This window comes from Kwoniella europaea, chromosome 1, assembly GCF_036810445.1.
Source record: "Kwoniella europaea PYCC6329 chromosome 1, complete sequence".
NCBI lineage: Eukaryota > Fungi > Basidiomycota > Tremellomycetes > Tremellales > Cryptococcaceae > Kwoniella > Kwoniella europaea.
Genome location: NC_089487.1, coordinates 12618862 through 12644515, shown reverse-complemented (window position 1 = coordinate 12644515; position 25654 = coordinate 12618862). Strand labels below are relative to the sequence as shown.

At 44.9% G+C, this 25654-nt stretch overlaps 10 protein-coding genes across 10 annotated transcripts; 5 read left to right on the top strand and 5 right to left on the bottom strand.

Annotated features, from left to right (window-relative positions):
- Positions 1–428: 428 nt before the first annotated feature.
- Positions 429–4383, bottom strand: V865_004829 (uncharacterized protein; the record flags this gene model as incomplete). Its single annotated transcript, XM_066228604.1, has 8 exons — positions 429–643; positions 725–910; positions 966–2435; positions 2499–2641; positions 2701–3515; positions 3579–3989; positions 4110–4191; positions 4268–4383. The coding sequence occupies 8 exons, from the start codon at positions 4381–4383 to the stop codon at positions 429–431; spliced, it is 3438 nt and encodes a 1145-aa protein (XP_066084701.1).
- Positions 4384–4924: 541 nt separating this feature from the next.
- Positions 4925–7683, top strand: V865_004828 (uncharacterized protein; the record flags this gene model as incomplete). Its single annotated transcript, XM_066228603.1, has 8 exons — positions 4925–5036; positions 5143–5648; positions 5705–6514; positions 6593–6638; positions 6736–6969; positions 7181–7305; positions 7386–7481; positions 7561–7683. 8 exons carry the CDS (start codon positions 4925–4927, stop codon positions 7681–7683), a joined length of 2052 nt encoding a protein of 683 aa, XP_066084700.1.
- A 566-nt stretch (positions 7684–8249) lies between these two features.
- V865_004827 (uncharacterized protein) lies at positions 8250–9126 on the bottom strand (the record flags this gene model as incomplete). Its single annotated transcript, XM_066228602.1, has 4 exons — positions 8250–8346; positions 8503–8716; positions 8926–8948; positions 8999–9126. The coding sequence occupies 4 exons, from the start codon at positions 9124–9126 to the stop codon at positions 8250–8252; spliced, it is 462 nt and encodes a 153-aa protein (XP_066084699.1).
- A 1000-nt stretch (positions 9127–10126) lies between these two features.
- V865_004826 (uncharacterized protein) lies at positions 10127–12911 on the top strand (the record flags this gene model as incomplete). The annotated part of the gene is made up of 8 exons (XM_066228601.1): positions 10127–10302; positions 10455–10887; positions 11022–11438; positions 11554–11818; positions 11885–11957; positions 12014–12063; positions 12138–12359; positions 12622–12911. 8 exons carry the CDS (start codon positions 10127–10129, stop codon positions 12909–12911), a joined length of 1926 nt encoding a protein of 641 aa, XP_066084698.1.
- Positions 12912–13705: 794 nt separating this feature from the next.
- Positions 13706–14707, bottom strand: V865_004825 (uncharacterized protein; the record flags this gene model as incomplete). Its single annotated transcript, XM_066228600.1, has 3 exons — positions 13706–14014; positions 14108–14536; positions 14624–14707. 3 exons carry the CDS (start codon positions 14705–14707, stop codon positions 13706–13708), a joined length of 822 nt encoding a protein of 273 aa, XP_066084697.1.
- A 418-nt stretch (positions 14708–15125) lies between these two features.
- On the top strand, positions 15126–16671 carry V865_004824 (uncharacterized protein; the record flags this gene model as incomplete). The annotated part of the gene is made up of 6 exons (XM_066228599.1): positions 15126–15195; positions 15267–15333; positions 15463–15798; positions 15905–15993; positions 16132–16410; positions 16490–16671. The coding sequence occupies 6 exons, from the start codon at positions 15126–15128 to the stop codon at positions 16669–16671; spliced, it is 1023 nt and encodes a 340-aa protein (XP_066084696.1).
- A 256-nt stretch (positions 16672–16927) lies between these two features.
- V865_004823 (uncharacterized protein) lies at positions 16928–19000 on the bottom strand (the record flags this gene model as incomplete). Its single annotated transcript, XM_066228598.1, has 7 exons — positions 16928–17008; positions 17087–17357; positions 17513–17591; positions 17656–17679; positions 17771–18285; positions 18362–18613; positions 18675–19000. The coding sequence occupies 7 exons, from the start codon at positions 18998–19000 to the stop codon at positions 16928–16930; spliced, it is 1548 nt and encodes a 515-aa protein (XP_066084695.1).
- Positions 19001–19678: 678 nt separating this feature from the next.
- Positions 19679–21165, top strand: V865_004822 (uncharacterized protein; the record flags this gene model as incomplete). The annotated part of the gene is made up of 5 exons (XM_066228597.1): positions 19679–19796; positions 19873–20116; positions 20219–20398; positions 20454–20829; positions 20923–21165. 5 exons carry the CDS (start codon positions 19679–19681, stop codon positions 21163–21165), a joined length of 1161 nt encoding a protein of 386 aa, XP_066084694.1.
- Positions 21166–21576: 411 nt separating this feature from the next.
- On the bottom strand, positions 21577–23268 carry V865_004821 (uncharacterized protein; the record flags this gene model as incomplete). The annotated part of the gene is made up of 7 exons (XM_066228596.1): positions 21577–21884; positions 22003–22180; positions 22299–22433; positions 22557–22674; positions 22739–22772; positions 22870–23117; positions 23219–23268. The coding sequence occupies 7 exons, from the start codon at positions 23266–23268 to the stop codon at positions 21577–21579; spliced, it is 1071 nt and encodes a 356-aa protein (XP_066084693.1).
- A 954-nt stretch (positions 23269–24222) lies between these two features.
- V865_004820 (uncharacterized protein) lies at positions 24223–25648 on the top strand (the record flags this gene model as incomplete). The annotated part of the gene is made up of 5 exons (XM_066228595.1): positions 24223–24337; positions 24409–24652; positions 24780–24959; positions 25062–25329; positions 25415–25648. 5 exons carry the CDS (start codon positions 24223–24225, stop codon positions 25646–25648), a joined length of 1041 nt encoding a protein of 346 aa, XP_066084692.1.
- Between the last annotated feature and the right edge of the window lie 6 nt (positions 25649–25654).

Sequence of the window (25654 nt, the reverse complement as noted above, 5' to 3'; positions counted from 1 at the left end):
TGTACTAAGTCTACTTACTGATCAAGGGTTAATGAAAGAATCGATCTTTGAATCGCATGGGTCGATGGATTCATCAGTGCCTAGATAAGAATCGGCGGAGACAAATGTCCAGTGACAAGACTGGATAGATAACCAATTTCTATTTTTAGATACAACCTCTAATTTCGGAAAATCAATCTGGATTGCCAAGAAACCTCTACTGGTAATGTTCTACATATTTGAACCCACCGATAGCATATTGCATGTAATCAGAAAAACAGCCATGTATCAATATCCTCTTTACCACTACCTTTCTTTGCGAAGGACTATATGATCTAACAAAAGCTAATTGAACTTTTATACATGAAATCAACTCAATCCCGACAATATAACCTTCTCTTCTATGCGAACATATATCACTACTCATACCCATACCACTCTCTCGAGGTCTATCTATATCCATAAGGGTTCTGCTGCCCTCCTTGACCTTGTTGTCCCATATATCCATTGCCCATCATATTAGGGTTGAATCCTGTCATATTGGGCATCATACCGAATCCAGTCTGTTGGGGCATCATACCACCGAATCCAGTTTGTTGAGGCATCATCTGGGAGGGTGCACCATTATAACCCGTAGTAAGCGGTCGAAGGGCATCGTATTTGTCTGAATGAGGCATAATCGTACAATGATCAGTACTCGTTGTCCTTAGCTTCGCTGTATAGCCAGACCAGACAGATCACTCACTGGCATTCTGCGGTTGTTGCTCCTCAGGTTTACCGAAATCAGATTGCTTCATAGCTGCAAAGATGTTCGAAGGAGCAAATTTATTTTGTTCGGTCTGTTGAGGTTGAGGAGGTGGCATATTGGCAATCGCATTGAAGGAAGATTGTGGTTGGGGTTGTTGCATCACACCTGGATATCCTGTGAAGTCTACATCAAGCACTTGTCAGTGTTTGCCACAAGAGGGTAGGGCATTTGTACTCACTCGGTTGCATAGCCATCTGTTGAGGTTGTCCGCCATACCCTTGTTGGAATCCAGCTTGATATCCCGTAGGTTGAGGCATCATCTGCTGCTGCTGCTGTTGAGGGAACCCAGTCTGTTGAGCAGTCATAGGTGATAAACCTCTTGTTGGTACGAACATTCCGGTGACTTGAGGTTGCATAGGGTTCAATAATCCTGCATTAGCAGGTATAGGTGCCAGTGGACCTCTTGGACCCGTGTTCTGAGGTGATTGCTGTTGCTGCTGTTGGAAACCCGTTAACTGGTTCATAGGTTGACCAGTATTTTGCACGCCCAATCCGTAATTTTGAACTGGGGCCGAAGGTGCACGAGGTTGACCGACCATTTGAGAAACTCGATCGAACGATCCACTTCCACCTGTGTTGTTCTGAGATAGACCAGTACTAGCTGGTCGAAGAGCATTGATCTGAGCAAGTAATGAGTCGGTATTATTTGCGGGAGCAGCTGGTGCAGGAGAAGTCTGGAAGATGGGAGGCGCAGGAGGTGCCGGTGGTGGGGGCGGAGCGGGAGAAGCTGGCTTGGAGGTAGGTTTGATTGTCCAAGCATCATCATCGAAACCGGCAATAGCAGGAGCTTTCTTCTCCTCAATGACTGGAGGGGGAGATACACTCATTGGTGGAGGCGTGGGAGCAGCGGGTGGCGATGAGATAGTAGCCTTAGACAACTGATCAGATGCAGCAGCAATTGCAGAAGCGTCCACCGTCTCAGGTCCGGTACTTTTCTTCTCAGGTCTACCTCGTCTAGTATTATTTGATAATTTACCACCAGGTCCAGTGAAGAGGCCAGGAGGAGGTTGAGGTGCTGTACCTTTTCTACCACTATTTTCGAATTCTTGCAGTTGTTTAGCGTATTCAGCATCTTGATCGATCTGAGCTTGTTGTTCAGGCGTCTTTTTCGCAAACCGATTTTGGATCGCCTTTCTCACTCTAATCACATCACCTTCCTTCAAGCCCAATGTTCTGAGAGTACTGCTTTCCAATTCAGGTAAAATCGATTCATCGATTCTATCCCTTTCGAAGTTTGATGCGTATCTGGTACAATCATCCATATCACAGCCCGATGATAGGAAGAACTCGAACCAGTCGAATCGGGGTTTTCTGGGTGGTGGCATAGCCATAGCTTCAGGAGGGATGGGCTCTTCAGCTGGCATAGCTCGTCTGGCACTCTCGGTCGAACGGACTGGAGTACCGTTTCGTCTACTGGATTGACCAAGAGGAACATCGTCGTCATCCAAAGTAGCAGCTCGCTTCTTGGCTTCATGACGTCGGATCAATTCGACATCTCGGCTGGACATCTTCTCCACAGGTACTTCGATGATAACACCGTTAAGTTTGTGCAGACGGATCTTGTTGCCGTTAAGACCGAGATACTCAGCTTCGACGTTGAATTGCCCAGACTTATCGCTCCATGTTCTGATTCTGTTGGGGTTTGGTTCTGATAAAAAAAATGTACATCAGTTTCAGATGCCATCATCATATGATGGATAATACCACTCACTGGGTCTGTTATTTTCAGGAGGTCTAGCAGGAGCCGCTTGACTACGAGAAGGAAGTTTACTAGCAGCAGCAGCAACATCGTTGTTTGATGGTCTTTTGGTGATCTTGGGAGGTTGTAATCCACCGCTTCGGGCTTTCTCTCGACTGCACATGGTCCGTCAATCACACGTTTACCGGAAATTCTCACAATAATATTGACTTACGCAGCTTCAGCTTCAGCTTCTCTCCTTCTCCTATCCTCTTCCTGTCTCTTGAGAGCCTTTCTAGCAGCCTTTTCTCTTTGTTCCTCCTCGATGGCTTCGGCCAATCGTCGATCTTCTTCCTCTTGTTCTCTCCTAGCTTCAGCAGCAGCTTGGATTCTTCTTCTCTCTTCAGCAGCAGCTCGAGCTTGTCTTTGTCGCTCAGCTTCGAGTGCCGCTGCAGCTTCAGCCTCTCGTTCCCTCTCATCTTCACTATCAGGTTCGTCGGCAGCAGCTTGAGGAGCAGATCCATCGTTGAGTTGTACATATGCAGCAGGAACGACACCTTCTTTGCCTCGTGAATTCCTGACTAACCACCATTCATCATTCTCCTTATCTACTACCGTGACGATTTCCCCATCTTTGACGGTCAACTCATCATCCCCATCAGCATCGAAATCGTACTGAACAGTAGCTGTTTCACCTTCAGCAGACGAAGTTGGTGCTGCTGCTGGCGCAGGTTCAGGTGCGAATCTGACACCTCTAGGTTCGGCAGCGACCGCGGCTGAAGGAGGAACGTTTCTAGTAGGTGGTGGTAGAGTTTCTTCTTCAGCTGATGAGTATCCACCGGTTCTAGCTTCGTTGATAAGCTCGAGAGCTTCTCCCGCAGCAGCTTTGCTGTTTTCAAGTTTGGCTAGAATGGCTTTGGTAGTGTCTGAACCACCACAGTGGAATTGGAGAGGTTGACCGAGCGTAGCGAATGTGAGATCGAGGGTTTTGGATGAAGGTTGCGAGACGGATGTGAGATCGGTAATAGGGTATTGTTTAACGGGGGCAGACTAAAAGACAAATTGTCTATTATTAGTCATGTGTAACGATGACAAGGGGAAGAGCCAGCTCACTTTATCAGTATCAGAGGCGAAGAAGACAGCTGCGTTCCCCACACCCAGAGTACCTTTCTTTTTCTTCTTTCCATCTAATTCACTGATACTCCACGTTTCCACCTTATCTTTCAATTTCAATTGTCTTTGCTTCTCAGCTAATTCTTTCTCTCTCTCGGCTTGTCGAGCAGCTTCTACCTCCGCGGCGGTATCTGCAGCATCTGCCACTTCAACTTCGGCAGATGCGTCTAGCGGTTCACAGTAGTTTCGAGGAACAAACCCGAGCTTGTCATCTCCACCTTCTACCTTCACTAGCAACCAATCTTCTTCTACGGAATAGACGTGTAAGGCAGCTTCATCGTTCATCGATAATTCCTCGGGTGAGGTGGACTCGTATGCGAACATCGCTCGGGTAGTATTGAGGGGAGGTATCTGTTGAGAGAATCAGCAAGGTATATCGCCTTTGTAGCATGTCTCGGTCGTGGTGATAAGACTGTGATCGAGCAACCTCTCGCCATGGGCTGTACTGTCATTCGAGTGTATAAAACTCACCTCTTCTACATAGCTGGCAGGTATCAGCCCCACACTACCCTCCGCTCCAACGTCGTCGTCCTTGGCTTTCGCTTTCCACCAACTATAAACACCACCAATATATACATCAGCAATATCCCGTTGTCCACTCATACTCCCCCGAGAGAGACAACACTCACTCATCATCCTCTTTCTCTATGATATAGAATATTTGATCCTCCTTGAATGATAGCTCCGTTTCGGGATCCTGAGCATCGTACTCGTATAAAGCCTTTGCTACGGCTACGTACGCCATGGTGGAATAGAAGGCTTCCCCAGGGTGTCGTTCCTAAAGTGGTAAGAAGTGCTGATAAGATACGAGTGGGGCTGGCTGTGCGACAATGCTCTCTCGCGTAGTCCGATAGAGTGGATGGTCTTGTGGATGTTATAGATGAGATTCGGTCAGAGATGATGAGATGGATATGAAAGAGGGTTGGGTGTCATGTTGGGTGTGAGCCGGACCGAGCATATGGCGCTTCACATTATCACAGAGTACAGCGACCGCACTCACACTCTGACGTAGGACCCTGAAATCGGGTTCAGGGATTGGAGGCATTACAAACCCATTACAACTGTATTATGGTTCGCATTACGAAAAACTTGTAATTTCATTACGATCACTATCCGCGGCGTGTCATCTCATCATCGATTTTGGATTTCACAACATTCTCACCTTTCCTCATCTTGGCTGGTCTGTATTCATCTGTGTACATATAAGAACAACTTTGAAAACCACCTGACCTGGTGTCCTTCTTCTTGTTACCTCTCCTCTCTACCCAGCAAGAAGGTCGTACAACATGTCACGACCCATCGCTCCTGCTTCTCGACCAGGAGCGTCGAAACCTTCCAATAATCCTGGTCCAACACCCGCTGCGAATATACCCAGACGTAATCCTGGTACTTTACCTGGTACGTATAATCTCAATCAGCTCTATCATACGGCTGTACTCTTCACAGCCAGGTCGGAGTCTACAAGATCACATGCAGGTCATCATAAGCTAACAACTTGCATCAGGTCTCGCTCGTACCGCATCGTCCTTGAGACAGGGATCACCCTTGACACCTTCATCCTCCACCCTAGCCTCCCTACCTGCGCACCTTCGGAACCTCTCAGCACCCAAGATACCCTCACCTTTAGGTAGAGGTACACCGGCAAGGGGAGTCCGTCAGAGTTTACCTTCTCGTACATCGAAAACGACCGAGAGACATGTCTTATTACCTGAAGATCCGCAATTAGCCCCTTTACCTAAATCACCAATGGGAAGTCAGGTCAATCTCTTATCTTCTTCTGCTCCTCCGCGAGCAGCCCCAAGTACATCTACGAGATTTACATCGATTGGTACAGGAGATGAACGAAGTGATGCAGAGAAGATGACAAAGAGGGAAAGAGAAGAAAATAAGTTACCTAGATTAACGGCTTATGCTACTGCTGAAGGGTACAGGTTGAAATTGCTTCAGGCGTTTTTGAAGAGAGAACATGGTGTAGGGGTAGTTAGAGTGTTTGATGACTGTGTTTATGCCGTGAGTAAGCATCTGTCATAATCAAGCGATTTCCGCTGACATGTCTCTCACCACAGGTATACAACCTTCCTCTTCTTCCAGGATATGGCGCATCCACGAAAGTCCGTTCATCCCCTGCAGTCAAATCTCCAGGTGGCGTATCATTATTAGAGAGAATGACCATGGCTGAAGATCTGGGGTATAATGATTCTTATTTCCCCCGAGAAGATCCAAGCGAAGCTACACCCGCGGAATACATCTTATCGGCTACTCCGCCAAGTCCCAATCCCATCGCCCATGGTGATCTACTGAATACCCTCGAACACGATGGAGGCGAACATCTCCAGAGCGAAGTGTTGGGATTGAGTAGTAGGGAACAAGAGGAAATTGCTATTGCTCAAAATACCCTCGAAGGAGAATTACGTTCGGAAGGATTAGATCTGTCTTCTGAGGAGATACCTATACCGACCAGTGAAGACGAACAGAGGAATTTAGGTACACATGAAGATTATAAACATCCAGGACATCTGGAACATATCCCTTCGCAAGCATTAGAACCCTCAGATTTACCTTCTCCAAGTGAACACCCTTCACCTACAGCAGAATCTTCTTATTCGCACCACCACCAGCAACAGCATGAAGAACATCGAGTCGTTTCGCCCGAATCGGAGTTCTCACCTCAGCCCCAACCTGTAAAACGACCCAGAAGGAAATCGCATACTACGCAGAATGTGGCTGAAGCTGTCTTCTTCTCGTACGGCGTATCGGTCTTTTTCGGGTTCTCGGAATTAGAGGAAAGGGAGATAATGGAAGATTGCGAGACAGCTAGTACGTGGATTAGAGGGCTGGGTGAAGATGATTGGGAGATTGAGGAGTTCCATTATGTTGTGAGTGGTCGATGCTGAATAAGATGGAACGACCAAGCGATAATTGGGCTGACTGTATATATGATTGGTTTACTATAGTACGACTCGGATGCTGAACAACCTAGGATATATAATGATATGTTCAGTGAGTATCACATTATCTTGTTATATCAGCTGTCGTCAGACATCAATTCTGCTTGAATATCGTCAGTCAACTTTGTATGCTGACAAAACGAACACAGCCTTCAAATCCCATTCACATCTTTTCAAGCTGTCCCTCGCCCATGCTATCGCCCAATCCAACAAATTATCGATATACGAATCGGTCATGCAGGAGACATTATCGCTCACTGCGTCTTTCCCTAAAGAGTTGTCCACAACTGGTCATCTCCAGTTAACCAGGAGGGAGGCATTGAAAATGACTGGAAGACTGTTCAAGTTGAGAATGGACGTTAATTTGATAGGAGGGATATTAGGTGAGTTTGTCTATTTCCATGTAGCGAACGGGTCACTACGGATTGGAGCACAGTAGAATGCTTCGAACAAGGAGGATAGGGTTATTTGGAATATCATTCTCATTCGCAAATGAGAAGTCCGCATCGATCTCTTTTAGGAAACCTGTAGATCAAGGGAGCAGATACAGGAGGAAGCGAAGGATTCCAGCTAACATCTTGTATGTCTTCTCAGATACTCCCGAACTATTCTGGTCCGAAGCTTCTTTGTTCCCTCTATACGAGGCTATCCACGAGTACCTTGAGATCGGGCCGAGGATACAGGTGTTGAACGATAGACTGGCTGTTGCTGGTGATCTGGTGAGTCCGCACATAAGCATTTCTACCAATACATCCGAGAGGAGGTATAACTGTGCTGAGTCATGTTACCGTTGTGATAGCTCGAAATCATTCATGAATACATAGAAGAAAGAGCCACGCACAGGATCACATGGGTGATCATCTGGTTGATCGTCGTAGCTTGTTTCGTAGAAGCTGTGAGTGTGGCTCTTCCCTTTCGGAAAGTACAGCGACCTGATGCTCATGATTGTGGTTGTTCTTTCTCATCTTCGATAGGGCGAGGTGATTGCTCGACTAGTCTTCCATGCCATACCGAGAGAAACGGGTGAATTCTTGTTATACAAAGCACCCAAGATGATCATGGCTGGTGCTAGTGCAAGTGGACAAACACCGATATGATGTCTTGATCAGTCCAGGCAAAGAGTCGGAGATCGGTAATCCTGTTTCAAGGTATAGATTTTGAGTGATATTCCTGTTTGCTAGGTTGTAATTTTATTGTATATCCAATTGATCATATAGTATAATCTCAATCAGTATATCATACCATATAATGAACGAATCATCATTGACATTTAATCAACTATACATCTTGACGATATCCTAGATGATCGGATATGTTCTCAGTGTTATACGATCCTCTGTGTTACCGGTATCACGAATGTTCACGAGTGATCTTCGTGACGCTGAATTGGTAATATGGTCTTGTACTGTCATTGTACATGAATAGATTATATACATGCAACGAGAACATGGACAATTATTGATATTCAACGAACATGCTGATATTATAAGGTGTATTATAGATTAATTATATATTGGATATATATCCTATTTCCTATTCCCCTTCTACTCCTCGTCTTCTACCCTCTAAATCCTTGTCTTCTACCCTCTACTTCTACGCACCCATCAGACATGATCTGTTTATCTTCCCCATTCCGAGTGACTCTCCATTTCTCTTCTCTGATTTAATCAGCGTACAAGGTCGATTTGTGGACACCGTATCTACCTCTTGCAACGAATGCTAGGACGATGATGAAGATGAGGGTTAGGAGGAGGATGATTCTGCAAGGTGAAGAGAGGTGTTAGCGTTGATTGGATCATGCATCATAGATCAAATGCGGTTGTCGCATGTAAAAAAACATGACAAGTTTTCAAATGGATGGATAATGCATTCCATCCCATTTTCATTTGACCTTTTAGTTTGAACGTTTCACTCACGTATCAATCCAACTTATGACCACCAAACCCTTCACAACTCCACATCTACTGAAACTATCACCTGATTTTCCACAGTCGATCTTGGCTGTCAGGCCAGTCAAGGAGGCTGAACCGATGAGGTAGAGGATAAATCCGATAGCGACTGGGATGAGATGAGAGAGAATACCGAAGATGAGGTGGGTGCCGAGTAATTGGAATCCGACGGTGAGGATGACTGTGGTAAAGGCGTTAGCATGAGTGGTCGTAGGAGTGTAGGAGTGTAGGAGTGTAGGAATATGGGATGGGATGGGGTGGGAGGTATACTATATACTCCTATATATAAGATAGAGTATATGATATACGATGTATATAATCTGTCCCACCCTCCCACCCTTGAGTATACACCGCCCCCATCCCACCCCTAGCTACCAAAATAGGACTTACTACCAAAGAATGTCGTCCAGACACTAGCCACCAACAATATCCTTATCCTAGCCGTATACGCCCCCGTATGCACCGGTGGATATCCTCATTGTTATAATGGGCTACCAAAGTAGCAGATATGATCAACGCTATGATCGATACCAACAGTGTCAATCCGAATAACACTGAGTGGGTGATTCGTACAGCTCGATCGGATGGCATGTTGTTGAGCTTATTATCGATATTTGAACAACGGTTGATATTTCGAGAATTGGTGATGATGATGGTCAAAGGGCAAAGAGATGATCAACAGAACCCAATGAATACTATATATATATATATACATTTCCTTGAGGCCCTCTTGCCATCTCATGATGTCTCACATCTAATGTTCGTCCGTGGTGGGTTTTCTTGTCGTCATCCCACTAAGCTGATCAGTCAGTTACCCTTATCCTTCCAATCCCGTCCAATTGTCGTGATCGTCATTGTTCATCTCGTGTTCCCAATCAGGTTATTTCCCATCCTCACCCTCAAACACTTCCACTCTTGACTACTTTCACTCGCCGAATCGGGTCACTTTGATGGACAGTGACGTCATGCCACATGTACACCTGAAAGGGATCTAATCTTCATCAGCCTGAAACGCAATTGCCCCAGAAGTAGTTATCAGGCTGACTGAAGTCCCCAGTTTGATTCCGTTGTGATCTGGGTGGTTGCCGCCGATCACGGGGGTAAAAAGTCTCAAGCTGTTGGTTACGCGTGACTTTGAGTGAGATGACACCAGAAATAGATTGGGATGATATATTTCAGACACAGCTTTTCATCTCTTATGTTATAAACGATAATTAAGACTGTCTGCTGCCCATAGGTAGATTCACAACATCCGCCGACGAAGAGGATCGCAAGATTATACCATCCCTTCTCCCAGACTAGACAGGCCATATCAATCTCAGATCCTTTGGAATCTGTAAATCTGTACGAGGAATAATAAACGATCACTTCCGTAGTTTAGTCTCCAGCATATCACACGAAATTTGTAACGATAGTTCATAACGACATCGATAACATTACCATTGCCAGATAGAGTTGGATGAAAAGATAGAATTACAACCACATATACCATAAGTAACGGCCTTTCACCAACCGAATCAACTAGGTTGCAACCGTTGGAAGTAGCCCCAGTTAGATTTGTCAAGCTCAATCCCCCTCAACCTTCGGCAAAATGCCAATCTCACCTTCCACTCTCCTACACGTCTTATCCCTCGCTGCGGTATCGCTCTCTTCCATACCGGCTCAAGCTCAATCAGCAAACACCTTCAAATATGTGGGTCTGTCGGGAGTGTCGGCGCAGCAGTTGTTCTTGGGTACTATGAACAAGGTGTATATAGTTGATAAAACGTGAGTTGAGAGTTGTGCTCCTTCATATATGTCTTATCAAGACTATACTCTCCTCTCTTTCTGGATGAGTTGTATCAACCCAAATTGTATACGCGGAATTTGTCATGTCGTCTTGTGTATCCAACATCCAACTAACCAAAGTTATCTTCTAGCGAGAACAACAACGCCACTGTAAATGGTCATCCAGCTTGGGCAACAGAGTACGACCTAACGACCAACACCTTTCGTACTATGGACGTATTGTCTAACTCGTTCTGCGCGGGCGGTACTGTCTTAGGAAACGGAACGTGGTTGAACGTAGGAGGTAATCAAGCGATAACTTATGGAGGTGTATCGATGCCCACTGCTCAACAGTCTGGTCAATCACCTTATAAAGATTGGGATGGGGGCAAAGCGATTCGATTGATCGATCCATGCGATGACGAGTCTTGTGAATGGGTGGATGACCCTACGATGTACATGACTTCGAGGAGGTGGTACCCCACTTTGGAAACGCTGGAAGATGGTTCGGCAATGATCATGGGTGGATGTGAATGGGGAGGGTATGTGAATTATGCGGATAATCAGAATAATCCGACTGTCGAGGTGAGTACTTCCACTTTTTGATGACTTGCACACGCGGAATACCTCATGTATCCTCCAACATACCCACGCGTGCTTCCCTAATCGATTATATGTTCCGTGTTTTACATTTACTGATCTTCTTCCATCCATCGTAGTACTTCCCATCCAAAGGCCAGCCATTCACGCTCAATTTCCTACTCAAGACCATGCCCGTCAACCTATTCCCCTTGATATGGTTACTCCCCTCTGGCAATATGCTCGTTCAAGCTGAATTCCAAGCTGAGATATTCGATTACAAGAACAACATCGAATATCCCATTAACGATATACCGGATTGTGTGAGGGTATACCCCGCTTCGGCAGGTACAGCGGTCTTCCCCATGACTCCAGAAAACAACTGGACAGCCACGATCATCTTTTGTGGAGGAACGTTCTTAGAGGCTGATCAATGGACGACCACCTGGGCTATCAATACCTACCCTGCTAATCAGAGTTGCGTCAAGATCTCACCTGATGTAGATTTGACTTGGTATCATGAGGATTCTTTAGATACGGGACGATCTATGGGTAATGTAAGTGAGGTGCTAATTATGGACGTTTCCTGGCTATTTTGGAGGGACTGTCAATCTATCACTATACCGTACCTATCCTTTGAAACGTGTGACTGACCTGTCCATTTGACCGCAGTTCATCAACCTTCCTGACGGTCGACTATTCTACGTCAACGGAGCCCATCTCGGAACAGCAGGCTACGGGACCGAAGACTGGACGATCGGTCAGTCATATGCGGATCAACCATTATATCAATCATGGTATTTCGATCCGAAGGCCGCGTCAGGTTCGAAATGGTCTAAAGCCGCTGTGTCACCTATACCTAGGATGTATCATAGTGTAGCGAGTTTGTTGCCGGATGGAAGTGTGATCGTTTCGGGAAGTAATCCGAATGCTGATTGTGGGTCAATCCAACTGCGAAAGAATTTGTATCCATATGCTGATCCTTATCGACCTGCCGTTTTAGACGTCAGCAAAGAACTGAACACAACATATACCTACTTTACGCAATATCAAGTGGAGATTTTTTATCCTGACTAGTGAGTGGTCTATGGATATAATATATCACGATTATTAGGCTGATGATGTTTAATAGTTGGGATAAACCTAAACCTAATCCAACTGGAATGCCAAGTCAGATAACCTGTGAGTGTCCACTCTCAAAATCCATTTCGCGACATGATGTATTGATATATTGATACTTCTATTCGTTCATTCAGACGGAGGCGATCCATTCGATATCCATCTCACCTTATCTGACCTGGCGAACAACACGATGAACATCAATGCGACTCGAGCGGTCATCATCCGAACGGGCTTCTCGACGCATACGATGAACATGGGTCAAAGGCACGTGGAATTAGAAACTAGTTTCACGACACAGGATGATGGTGGGGCGGTGTTGCATGTTGCTCAGATGGAACCTAATCCTGCTATTTTGGGTGAGTGCTTCTCCGCAGATAGGGCTCGGTTTCTTTCCCTTTTCGTTTAATTCTATCTGGGTCTTTCTTGGTCGTCATTTTCGTACGCTTTCTTTGTTCTTCTATCATTTTGACGTTCACCCACAACTCCCTTCAACTATCTACTACATCTGTCTCTACCTTTTGTCTATGTCTTGCAATATGATATCCTCCTGCCGACTTGATCATCTCCTTCCATCAGACAGAAGAAAACACGCTAACACCCACACACCCACACTCACAGTCCCCGGTCCAGCGCTATTCTTCATAGTGGTCAACGGCGTCCCTTCCAACGCATCTTGGATAACAGTAGGAGACGGTACGATAGGCCAACAGACCATCAAGGCCAAGAGCGTCTTACCTCGATCTCAAATATCAGCTCAGTTGATGGCTCAGTACGGTGGGTCGTATAGTAGAAGTGGGAGTTACGTAGTGGCTGGACAATCAGATTGTAGGCGTAGAAGTGTACTCGATATTGGACAAATGATAGGGTTGGTGGTCATGGGTTTGGGTCTTATAGGATTTCTGATATGATGATGAGGAGCATCAGTTTCTCTCCAATGGGACATTTATTTTTTTATCAGGCTTCTTTAACGTTTCATGATGATCTTTACGTATGTACGCTGGAACGCAATATAGTATCATCAGATTGCTCCTTGGGAGTGATGACTGTGAGCAATAAAATACAGGAGTTGCATGGTTCACCGGACATTTACTTTGAAGCTCACTTTGAACAAGTAATCGATATTGATCGAAGAAGAAAAAATTAAACTGAAAGAGGAAAGGGAGAAAAGAAAAAAAAAAGGAAAAGAATCGTGTAAAGTAACTTGATAAGGTTGACACTAGGTACGAGGGTTGAAGGTCTATCTATAATGACACGAAAAGCAACGGGTCGATTGTAGAGATTTATAGTACAAATGGAATGAACAGGGATCGAACAATCGTATTAGTCTGTCTTTATGGTGAGTGTCGCAAGTTAATATGATAAGTGAGTATCACGTCTTGAAGACTGGTTATTTTTTCAGTCATTGTTGAGTATTCATAAGTTAGTTGATGGTGAGTATGGGTCCGAGTATAGAGTAAGATATGTTAGCCTTTCTGAATGAGCTTTATGAAGTACTCTCAAAAACACTGTACAATAACTTGCTAACGATTGATGTAACTTACCTTAATTCCTACCCAGGGGCTAAGACAGCATCGAGACTGTCTTTTTTGATTGGGAAGACTGTATAAGGGACGTTGAAGGGCTGATCGATTAAAGCAGCCTATGTTTTCTCATTAGCTGAATACATTTTGAAAAAGTACCTTACAAAAGTGTTAAATCGGGCCTACCTGAACATACTGTTACCCATACATGGATCTTGTTCAGGTGATACTTCCTTGTCTGTATGGTGCTCGAAGGCGATAGCATCGGTCATACTGCCGCTGGTTTGTGGAGTGATGATCATCTGACAGGATGCAGATGAACCACTGCTGGAAGTATTCCTGGAAGTAGGATCAGGAGTGTCCAAACTGCTTTCTGCCGAGGATGAGGAGGAGGGCGAGTTGATGGCTAGATTACTGAACTTGGGTAACTTGATAGGTGTGCTGAATACTGGTCCTGTTCCTGGGTCTCCAGAAATGTGATAGAGTAGGTCCTGATGAATACCAAGAGTATAGATAAGTCACTAGACGATATTCCACCCGCATATAGGAGCATCCCCGAGTGGAGAAAGATGTCCTGTACTCACCTTGGACGACACCTCGGGTAAATCATCTTCCTCCTGCAGCGCAGGTATCACGTACATATTGTCCTTGTCGCCTCCCTCCTCTTCTGAAGATGAAGATCTCTTCAACTCGATCTTTCGCCCAACCCTACCAGTAGTTGAGGAATCAAAAGGCTGGGGATTCGAGCTGAAAGTGGTGGTCGATGATGGACAGGAATCTTCGGAGGTATGTAACAGCATACCTGCACATGAAAGATCTGTGACACTAGGTACTGATGGAGTATGATGAATAGAAGGGAACATTTGATGGTGGTCAGAATGATGAGCCGGAATCGTGTTTCGCTCGAACGATGTTGGATAGGTGATTCGGGGATGGTCGTTCTCCACGTTATATGAGTATGGATAATTGATTGTGAAATCGTTTCGGTGTGATACTTTATGCTTCTTAGATGACTATCACAAGTTTCGAAACTCGTGAGTAGCCTGGTCGCATTTTGTGAAGATGCAGGTATAAGCAGGGGGAACAGCTACCTTACTTACCTTCTTCACTCGAGTTTTGGACCTGTCGTCTCTCCTAACGCCTTCTGCATCATCCTCCCTCTCTCTCTTCTTACTTCCTGTCATGACCCACCAGGTAGCAGTGACTCAAGTGACTGGAGCGACCAGTTAATTGTATCTCTACCTGCACCATGATCCAGTGGCATACATTTGTAATGGCCAGTAGAAGAGAGAGAGGAGTGAGTGAGTGGATGAGTGGACATGGCAAGTGGAGGTGATCCTGTACTGTCGGACTACGCCGTTACCCTGGATTAGCAGTGTACTCGTAATTTAGCCGGACTAGATTCGGACCGGTAATCCACGGTTCCACCCAAGTCCAAAGTCCAAAGTGGGGATCGAGATATCTTCTGGTTCTCTACTTTAGAGCGCTACTATATTTAGAATAGCAATCAGACTCTTCTGTTTCTGTCATTCAGCATAGCTTGTCCCAGATACTGACGGACGTGATCGATACGCACCTATACTTGTATCAAGAAATCGCACCATGGCACCTCACAATATTCCTATATTCGATGCTGAGGTATTACTGAAATGTCAGAACACCCTAGGAGAAGGTGGGTAATTATCGTTATAATTGATATTTTTGTGGTAATGCAGGAGCTCATAGTCCTGTTGAACTCTTTAGGCGTGGTATGGGACTCGAAAACTCAGCTCTTACATTGGGTAGATATATTCGCATCTACACTTCATTCGTGAGTCAATCAATCATCTTTGTCTATCTCCTCTTATCTCATGGTCTCTCTTTTTGTCTTCGATGGGGAAGATGAGATCAGAAGGCCATTAAGACTTGTCACGACATACTAATTCTCGCTTACCTCTAGGTACAACCCTTCGACAGGTGCACACTCAATAGACAAATATCCATCCAAATGTCTAACCTACATCACACCTCGTACTTACAACAAAGGATTTCTCGGAACCTTCGAGGGGTCTTTGGTGGAATTACCTGAACCTACTACCCCTACCGAGCTCACGCCTAAGCCTACGATCAATGAAAAACAACCAACGAAAGTCATATCTGAACCGTTGAATGAGGTGTTGTTGAAAGATGAAACGATAAGATTCAATGATGGTGGTGTTGATCCGAAGGGAAGGGTGTTTGTAGGTAGTATGGGTCAGGATGAGACTGCTGAGGTTTATCCTGGGGAATTATGGAGGTGAGTCACTTAGATGGGATATCATCTTATGGGCATGGTATACTTTATGATGTCGAAAATATGCTGATTCCTATTTCTACTCTTGTCATGTACTGGTTCGATATAGATATGATCTGGATGGTACGAAGACTAAGATCCTCGAACAAGTGGGAGTATCAAACGGACTTGGTTTTTCACCCGATGGGAAATTAATGTGTGAGTATAAACCTATCACTACATTCAGTCTCGAACATTTGTATGAAAGCCATCCTCATACCCAGGACATATCTGGTCTTATCGCAGATCCTTATTAACCGACAGTACAAGCTAATAAGCTACTGACTATTCACTTAGACTACATCGACTCACGTAAAGATCAAATTGACGTGTTCGACTATGACCTCTCAACCGGAACACCATCCAATCGTAAAGTATTCGCTTCCTCGCCTCCTGCTTTGGACGACCAGCACCCTACTGAAGGGGTGTACGACGGACTATGCTTAGATGGCGTAGGGAACGTGTGGGTCGCGAGATGGAGGAATGGTAGAGTGGTCGGGATCAATCCTCAGGGGGAGATAATAGCGATGATTAGGGTGGATGGAAGTAAAGGTGCTACTATACCTTGTTTCGGAGGTGAGTCATGTCGCTTCCATCTTGATTACAAACAATTATATACTGACATTTACTGACTATACTATTCTTATTCGCGTAGGACCAAATCTCGAAACCATGTATATCACTACAGCATCATCAAGCCAAGGTGGGCCAGGCGATTCTGCCAAATACCCAAACTCAGGTGATTTGTATTCTGTCGATTTCGGACCTGACTCACCGATACGAAAAGTTCTGGGTGAAGGTTGGAAAGGTGCCGAGAGGTACAGAGCGGGTATCTAAAGTGACAATCATGTCAGAGAGGAATCACAGTTGGTAAAGAGGTCAACAATCTGTGCAAAGTGTATTGTCTCACTGAAGGCAATGACCATACAATGAAAATTGATGGGATGGCGAAGTGGAAGTATATATTTTATAGAAAATACATGCAAAAAAGTCCAAGTACAAAACTTTAAATACATTAACACTGGCTAAAACCATAGTTTTACGTCTTCATCTCTTGCATTTCCTTCTGATTTCAAAATATAGATTGAATATCCTATTCCTGCTGACCATAGAAGTAGTTGATGAACGGCTTCAACCTCAATCCAAGTATATTGAAAACAGGTGTAGTAGTATTCTGTCCTCGGCCTTACAATCAGCTTACTATCCAAAACACTGCGGAGGGGGGAAATGGACCATGATGACAGTCACTTACAATCCTATTACCCTTCCCACCTACCACACACTCCTGACTTTCGTCTTCTACCCAGCCCAGAGAATTCGCCCATACTTCCCTTCTGGCATTTTGACGTTCTTCCTCGCTCGTCCATCCACCATCTGCAGATCGAGGTATGATAGGCGGTAATCCCTTCGAAGAATCAAACTTGACTCGGTTGGCTGATACGACCGAGGATGAATGTTTCATTGAATGCTGAGCTATCGAGAGACCTGAGAGGTTATTACAAGTGTGATATTGGTCCGGTCGTCTATGTAAGGAGATCTGTCAGCTTGTACAATCCATCTTCGAAAAAAGGCCTCTTGGGTATTGAAGGACAAGTTGCATCGCGTATCCCAAAATCCCTCTTTTTTTCGAAGCTCGAGGGAGTATGCAGACAAGTTGGATGGAAATGACAAGACTCACTTTCCAGGTTTATCGCGTAATCCACCACTCCCACCTGCGTCCTGCTGAGCAGCTATCAGGGTGAACTCTTGAAGGGCGACTGTGATAGAATAGGAGCATTCGTGTAAGCTTGTAATGCTTTCGGTACGACTCAGCCAGCTTACCTCTGTTGAACAATGGCGGAGTGGCTAAGTAGGTATTCGCCATATTAGCTTCCTGCCTTTCCGGTATTAAGGGAAGGTATAAAGAGGAAATTTACAAGGTAGAAATGAGACTTACGTATCTCATCCACCCAATCCTCCTCTTTATCGCCCTCATCCACCGCCTCAATCTTGCTTTTCTTCCCTTGCGATCCGACTTTCTTGTCCCTTTTGATCAATTCCTCACATACCGGTATACCCCCACCGACCCACCAGGAATAACACCCATCCACTAATTTATTGGTTCTCCCTCTGAACCCACCTCCTTCAATCGCTTCGCCCTGCTGTAACACACTCCATCGCAGTGCCGCTTCTGCGTCTATCTTCGCTGGGAAGGAGGTTGAAAGCGGTATGGAAGATAAGAGGAAATATGAGTTGAGGGAACATGATGTATATCCCCCATGAGCTTCGGCCATTGACGCTCTCACGAACAGATTATCTTCGTCCGAGGCTGGTGAGGAGAAGGCAAATTGAGAACAAGCGAATCCACCTTCGTATGTCTGACAGGCAGATATGAACTTATCGACATTATGGAGTAATTCAGGTGTGAGGATGTCCAGGAGGGTAGCTACCACAAGTAGACAGTATGTTCCTCTGATTCAATTTGTTCATATCAGCTCGACCTTCAACTGATCTAGGTGGTATGAGCGATTATATTATTTCTACTTACCTTACATCCACCTCGCCTCCTTTACACACTACGAAACCCCCATCAGCCTTCTTACAATCCATGAAGAAATCGTATATCCCCTGTCTGGCATCCTTCAAATCTTCCCAGCCACCGCCTGGTCCGGAATGTCCAGAGATAGCTAGAGAGCAAACACTGGCATACGTGGGTAGAAGATGTGGTAGTTGTGAATTTGATGGTCCACCTGCAAAGCCTCCTGAGGGAGAAAGGAACTTGAGTAATGTTGAGACCACTCTGCATCCAATTTCATCAGCCAGCTACTCGGCTGCGTATCAGCGTGTATGGGCTGACCCACCTATCTTTAGTTCCTTGGTCTAGAGCTACTCCCAGAAGATCCAAAGAATGTACAGTCCAAAATACCAACCATGGTCTACTAGCATCTAGACTAACGAATTTACCCGGTAATTTGAAGAATGTAGATGCTAGGAATTGAACATGTTCCTGCTTCCTTAGACTTGTCGTCTGTCCATCTGCATCGGACGTAGGAGGAGGAAGTAAGGCGAATAGGGTGGAGATCAGGGATTCGGTTTCCTGTTGTTCGTCTAGGGTGGATGTTGGATGAGAATTGGTTGGTAACGGTGATGAAGGAAGGTTGTAGATGGAGGGATTGAGTGATGACATGATGTGTGTACGATGGTCTCCGACTTGTTGTGAAAGAGAGCTGAGATCTTCAGGATCACTATACACACCTTTGGGCGTCTTTCTTATGAGATGAGGATATGTTTATAGTAGATGGATACAGAAAGCTGGATGGTAGGCAGGGAGATATCCTCTCAAACACCCATCTACGCAATGTCTCATGTCTTTTATTGTTCTCTCAAAATGGATGACCTCCACCTGGATCACTCCGCTCATCGCATGCCTAGTCGCTTCCACAACCGTGACGTTGATGGCCCCAGCCTATTTCTTCGGCCACCGATAAGCTGTTTTTCCCTGAGAATGAAACCCTCGATGTCCTTTGTGTCATCTTTGTTCACCAAATAATTCATCCATCTTCTCGCTTGAATAGAGCTTAGAGCTTAGAGCTTAGCGATCCGGAAAAATCGGCATTCCTCCTAGTTTACCATTCATCATTTAGGACTCCATCCCATCCACGCAGCGTATCCTCAAGATGTCCGTCGTGGATCGTGCTAGGGTGAGTGACATGTCATCGGGGTATGGCCACGAGCCCATCAGAAAATATAAAGGCTGATGATGATGTATCTTTCTTTCACCTGTCATTGATTTTCTTCTTCTGCGCTACAACAATACTTGGTACGCGAACACAATTGACCGCCCGTATATCTGCCTTGATCCGCCATGTTCGACCACTTGATCGCTCAGCTACCTGCTTCTCTGGTAGACACGTTCAGAACCATCCTATCGAAGTTAACGATGGATTCGTCGAAACCATTACTACCCTTCATCCCCAAACCCAGTAAGTTTTCACCAGTCTAAACCCTTGTGCCTACATTCATGGTAAGCTGATTTACCATGATTTGTGATCGATTTAGTCAAAGCCCTCCTCTTACTTTTGTTCATCCTCCATTCACCCTCATGGCCGTTCACATGGCATATCAGAGTATGGTATTGGGGTATCAAAGCGTATTACCTAGCTTATCGAAAGGGCAGATCACAATATCTGAAAGACTGGAAAGCCCAGTCAAACAAGCTTGGTGGGATTCAGGATTTGAGAACGAGGATACATAGGATAGCATGGTTGGACGATTGTGATTATAACTTACATTTGAGTAACTCGTAAGTCGATACCTATAATACATCGCGTCCACACCTCTCTACCTTTATAAGCTTCCTCGATCTCTTGACGTCCTAGCTAACGTTGGCCGATCAAAACCACAGCGCCTATGCCAAAAATTCGGACGCCCTCAAGATGAAATGGTGTATCGAAACGTTATCACCGATGTTCACACCTGGCGCTCATATGGCTTTGGGCGCCACGCATTACAACTTCTTCAAGGAGATTCCACTAGGTGCGGAATATGTTATGGAAGCCAGATGTGGAGGATGGGATGAGAAATGGTAAGTGATCTTACATTCATCTGCTGGTAGAGTACGCTAAGTGTGTCTGTTATAGGTTTTACGTAGTTATTGAATTCATCCTATACCCTAAGATATCTTCCAAATCCAGATCCAAGACTCAACAAGCTAAGAACGCCGCATCCAAGTCTATCTCCAATGTCGCTGAGAAAGCTTCGGAAACAATATCATCCACTAGCTCTTCTAGCACCGGTCCATTGGTTCCTTCCATCTCCGATCCTCCTACTCGATCAACATCACCCATCCCACCTACAAACGGCACCTCATCCACATCGGCAGCTACGACAAGTAAAGTAGAGGAGATCAAACGATCTTGGGCGGTGAAGAGGGGACAAAGGGCTGATGGAGGTGTGGTATGTTGTATGACTATAAGTGAATATTGCTTCAAGATGGGTAGAGTAACGATACCTCCGGTGGGTCTGCTTTCTCGCCCATCCATCCTTCCATCCCTTTAAATTGGTTATCGATTTTAGAGCTGATTGGATTGTCGATTTTGCGACTCGTAGAGGATCGGTCTATGGATGTCACTCCAATCTCCCTCTACGGCCGAACAAGATCGAGCCAGAAAAGTAGTCATGTCGAAAGATGGTGGAAGGGCTTTCCTACGTGGTGGATGGAAAGATGAACCTGATGCCAATACCCTGGGTTCTGATATTGGACTGTCACAGAGTGATGATGAGAAGGATAGTTGGGTCGTCAAGGGGAGACAGGGGATGGAAAGTGTTGTTGAAGGAATGAGTGCGTTTTGATTGGAGGGAGAAAGTATGAAGCGAAATTAGTGGACTTGGTCAGACCGCGATGGGCGATCTGCAGAAGATCTGAACATGAAATCACCCTAGGTAGAGTAAGTAATTACATAGTGCTATCCATCGCTGTATATCTGGGACAATGCTCGTAGCTGTAGATGAACGATTCATATTTGTGATCTGTAGAACAATATGTATATGTACTATACCGATGTTACGTCGATAATGCATGGAAGTAGATACACTTTCTTCCAGGCCCAAACCCAAACCCATCAGATAAGAACCAATAATAGTCATTTATAATCATCTACAGAATTGAACAGTAAGAAAAGAATGCCATTATTTTTGATTTAACGTAATCCCCTCATTTCTGATCCGTACCATCTCGGTCGATGATCCATTTCGTGCAAAATATCACATTTTCACCACCCCTTTACCCCTCGCATGTCCACTCATAATTCTTTCCACTCCCTTTCCTTCATCCCACCTCTCAATGGAAATATTACTCTTGATTCCCTCTTGCGCACATAACTCCACTGTCTCCTTGAGCTGATCTCGATTACCGTTCAAGGTACCTAAGACTGTTATATCTTTAAAGACGAAATCGAGCAGGGAGAAATGCAGATCCATCGGTCCGGCAGATAAGAGTAACTTTGAGTGAGGTCTGAGTAAGGAGAGGGCGTAGGGCATTGCAGATGGAGAATCGGTGCATATGATAGCGGCTAGCATCACAATAGCGCATTAGCACGATGTCTGTTCTCGGTATATATATATCGCATGAGGGCTTGACCCAAAGGTGAGAGAGGTTGGATCACACAGTTATGGCATCGAGTCACCCACCATCTACGCCATCGAAAGAATCGTATCCCTCATTCCTTAACGCTCCTGTTTTCAAAGATAGGTCTTGGGCTTTGTCGTATTTGGGATTGAGAAGCAGATCAGGTTTGAACTTTTGCGGAAGGGTCAAGAGATAATCGTGTGCATGTTGATTGACATCTGCTCCGATCACTTTCAAGCCCTATATTCCATGTTCGTATTAAACCTTTTGTATCAGCATTGTGAACACTCAAAGTGGCAAATGGATGATACAGTATCACACCGAAATATGGTCAGTGTTATGTAAGGGAATCACCCACCTTGGCTTTAGCGATCTGTACGCCCAGACTACCCAGACCTCCCAACCCAGAGATAAGCAGTAGTTCCCCAGGAGCAAGGTCGAGTTTCTGAATAGCTGAATAGATCGTCACTCCTGCGCATGTCAATGGGGCTGCCTGAGGATCACGTAATAAATGTATACGGTCAATACGTTTACATCGGCAAGTTTTGAGCTTTCTTTCGCATCGAATCGGAAGAGTATCGATATGATCAAGACAATGATGGTGTACTATACTCACCTGCTCATAGCTTAGTCCATCAGGTATCCTGACCGTCCAATCTTTGTCAACGAGAGTGTATTCTGCAAATACTCCATTTTCACCTTTCAGTCCCAACATTGACGCTTCCGGGCAATATCTGGATATACAGTATACACAAATGAACCAAGGCATTATGGCAAGTGGTTCAGAAAGGGACTAACCGTTTATTGTGATATCTACATTCACCACAATTGCCTACAGTCAATCATTGAAATGTCATTTCATCAGCTCCCGTCCCCCTCCTTCCTGTGAATACCGTATGAATGATGTTGGAAAAATAGAGCACATTTACCACATCCACCAGAATTCAATAACGCCCCTACCCTCTCACCAACCTTCCAACCTTCCTTTCTCGCTTCTTCGCCCATGTCGAGCACTTCACCTACACTCTCGTGGCCCGCTATGATAGGGAAGTCCGTCTCGAATATCCCAGAAGGGACCATCGTGTCGGTGTGACATAATGAGGCTGCTTTGACTTTGATCAGGATTTGGGTAGGGGAAGGTTTGGGTATAGGAAGGGAAGTGAGAGTTATGGAAATGCTATCGGTATATCTGTCAGCAGAGTTTCAGATTATGAGTTGAAGCTTGACTATGTTCGGATGCCAGACTCGAAGAGTAAAATGCAGAGCTTGTGTACGTACTCTCCCTGATTGGCCCAAATGGCAGCTCTCATGAATCCATCGATGGTCATTCTCTAGTATCTATCAAGTAACGTTACAAGTAGAAAGAAAGGTTTGTAAAATAGAGAAATAAGGTATCTGGTTATTGATCACTGACTTGGCTGCAAAACAAGCTAGGTTCATTCCCATTGTCATAGTACAGTCGTAGACGGGACCTGGGCGCATTCGTCCATATAATCACTAGTCACTCGTACGCATGTTGCTATGCGCTCCCGCTGGTACCTCTTCAATCGATTTTCAGCCGGATAATACTGTTAGTGTCAGAGAGCACCGTGACAAGTGGGAGTACGTCAGTCCATTCAACTGTGATAGACTCGTATTCGTACTCACATCGTGATGCTCGACCACGCGATTATCTGACAAGAACTCGATTGATAGATTACCACAGGACTCGAGGATTGTCTCACAGGCCTGAAAGCGTGTATGATCATGATCCCCGCTGCGTCTCAAGGCCCTTATTGTAATGGGAATCTCACAACATGTCGAACTATGGGCTACTGCTACTTTACGGCACAAGCGGGAATCTGTGATCCACGGTCCTACAGGAGATGCCCGAAATTGGAAAGGTTTCAAGTTGGAAGTCCAAACATACGCAAGACTAGGTCCAACCGGTTGATGAGAGATGGAGATAAGCGAGGAAATTCACTCTGCTTACTCATGCCGATCCGATAATGTTCTGTAGAACGTAGATAAGTACCTGGAAAAACAAAGTATCTAAAGGGATGGAAATAGGGGAGACGTAGTCGAGTGTTGTTTACAGTTACGAGTTTATCAATTAACCGGTGCGACAAAGTGGTCGATGGCCGAATATCCAAAGAAGATGATATAAATGTCGTTTTATCTTTGATTTTGGATTTCCTTCATCCATTGACGTGTCTCGTCGCTTATCATCATCGTAAAGTCTTGAGTTGCTTATAACCAATATCATTCGAATCAAGAATAGTGAGAAACCGAACCAAAACGCGATGAATACAATACTTGCTTCCTTACCTTCCACTCTGCCCGGATCAATCCAGGCGTTGGTAGCTGCACTGAAAAACAATGCTGCATCTTCATTCTTCAGCAGCATACCTAAGCCGAGTAAGTACAATGGACCTACATCAAGTATCACAATAACATGTTGACTAATCGTGAACGGGATTGAACTCTAGTCAAATACCTCATAATCGCTACATTCATCCTCCACTCACCCTCATGGCCATTCACATGGCATTTCCGTATCATCTCGTCTGCCCTGAAACTGAAACTCAAGGAGCTCAGGATGGGAAGACTGAACTATATCAACGACTGGAAGAGGGAACTGGACAGGGTAGGCGGAATGAAGAATTTGAGATACAGATATGAGAGATTGGCGTGGTTTGATGATTGTGATTACAGATTACATCTAAGTAACTCGTGAGTGGTACATTCAGAACAGACAAGCTTCGAAATCACTACTCAATGCACGATGATCATGATCCTGATACTTTTGGTGTTGATATAATCATACTGATGATTGACTTGTTTATCCATCATGTTATAGCGCCTACGCTAAAAACTGCGATCCCGCTGAACTGTATTTCGGTATGAACATGTTCGCCCCTGCTCTCACGACGGGATGTTTCTTGGCCCTCGGAGCGAGGCATTTCAATTATTTCAAGGAGATTCCCGTAGGAGCGAGGTACGTGATTGAGACGAGGTGTGGAGGATGGGACGAAAAGTGGTAAGTGTGTTCCCACTAAATGTCTCCCGCATTTCAATCTGATCTATCGTACTCAACTCCACTATATGGTGTTGAGCTGAATCTGTATGAATGCACTTTTAGGTTATACATGGTATCTGAATTCATCATCTATCCCAAGAAGCGATCTACCAAAAATCGATCCAAGCCCGTATCAAATGGTACAACTCCAGTCAGCGGTACCTCCACACCCATCGTGAATGGTAACGGTGGGGATATAGCTAAAAGTAAATTAGAGGAAATCAAGAAATCATGGGTATCAAGAAGGACTCATAGGGATGATAAAGGTGTGGTATGTTGTTTGTCAGTTAGTGAAGTTTGTATAAAATTAGGTAGGATCACTATACCTCCTGTGAGTTTACTTTCTCCCTCCCCATCGAGTCACATCGTTGATTGATTGACTGATAATTGGTCATGTTCATGGGATGCGATTTTAGAGAATCGCGTTTTGGTTAACACTTCAACACCCTTCCAAAACCGAACAAGATCGTGCGAAAGCAATCTTGATGTCCAAGGATCATGGTGTGAAATTCTTGAAGGGAGGTTGGAGAGATGTACCCAACGCTTCTACTTTAGGTAATGATATTTATTTTGAGGATAGTGAGGATAATTGGGTAAAAGAGGGGAATGAAAATATGGAAATGGTCGTTAGAGGTTTGTCTGGATTCTAAATAGAT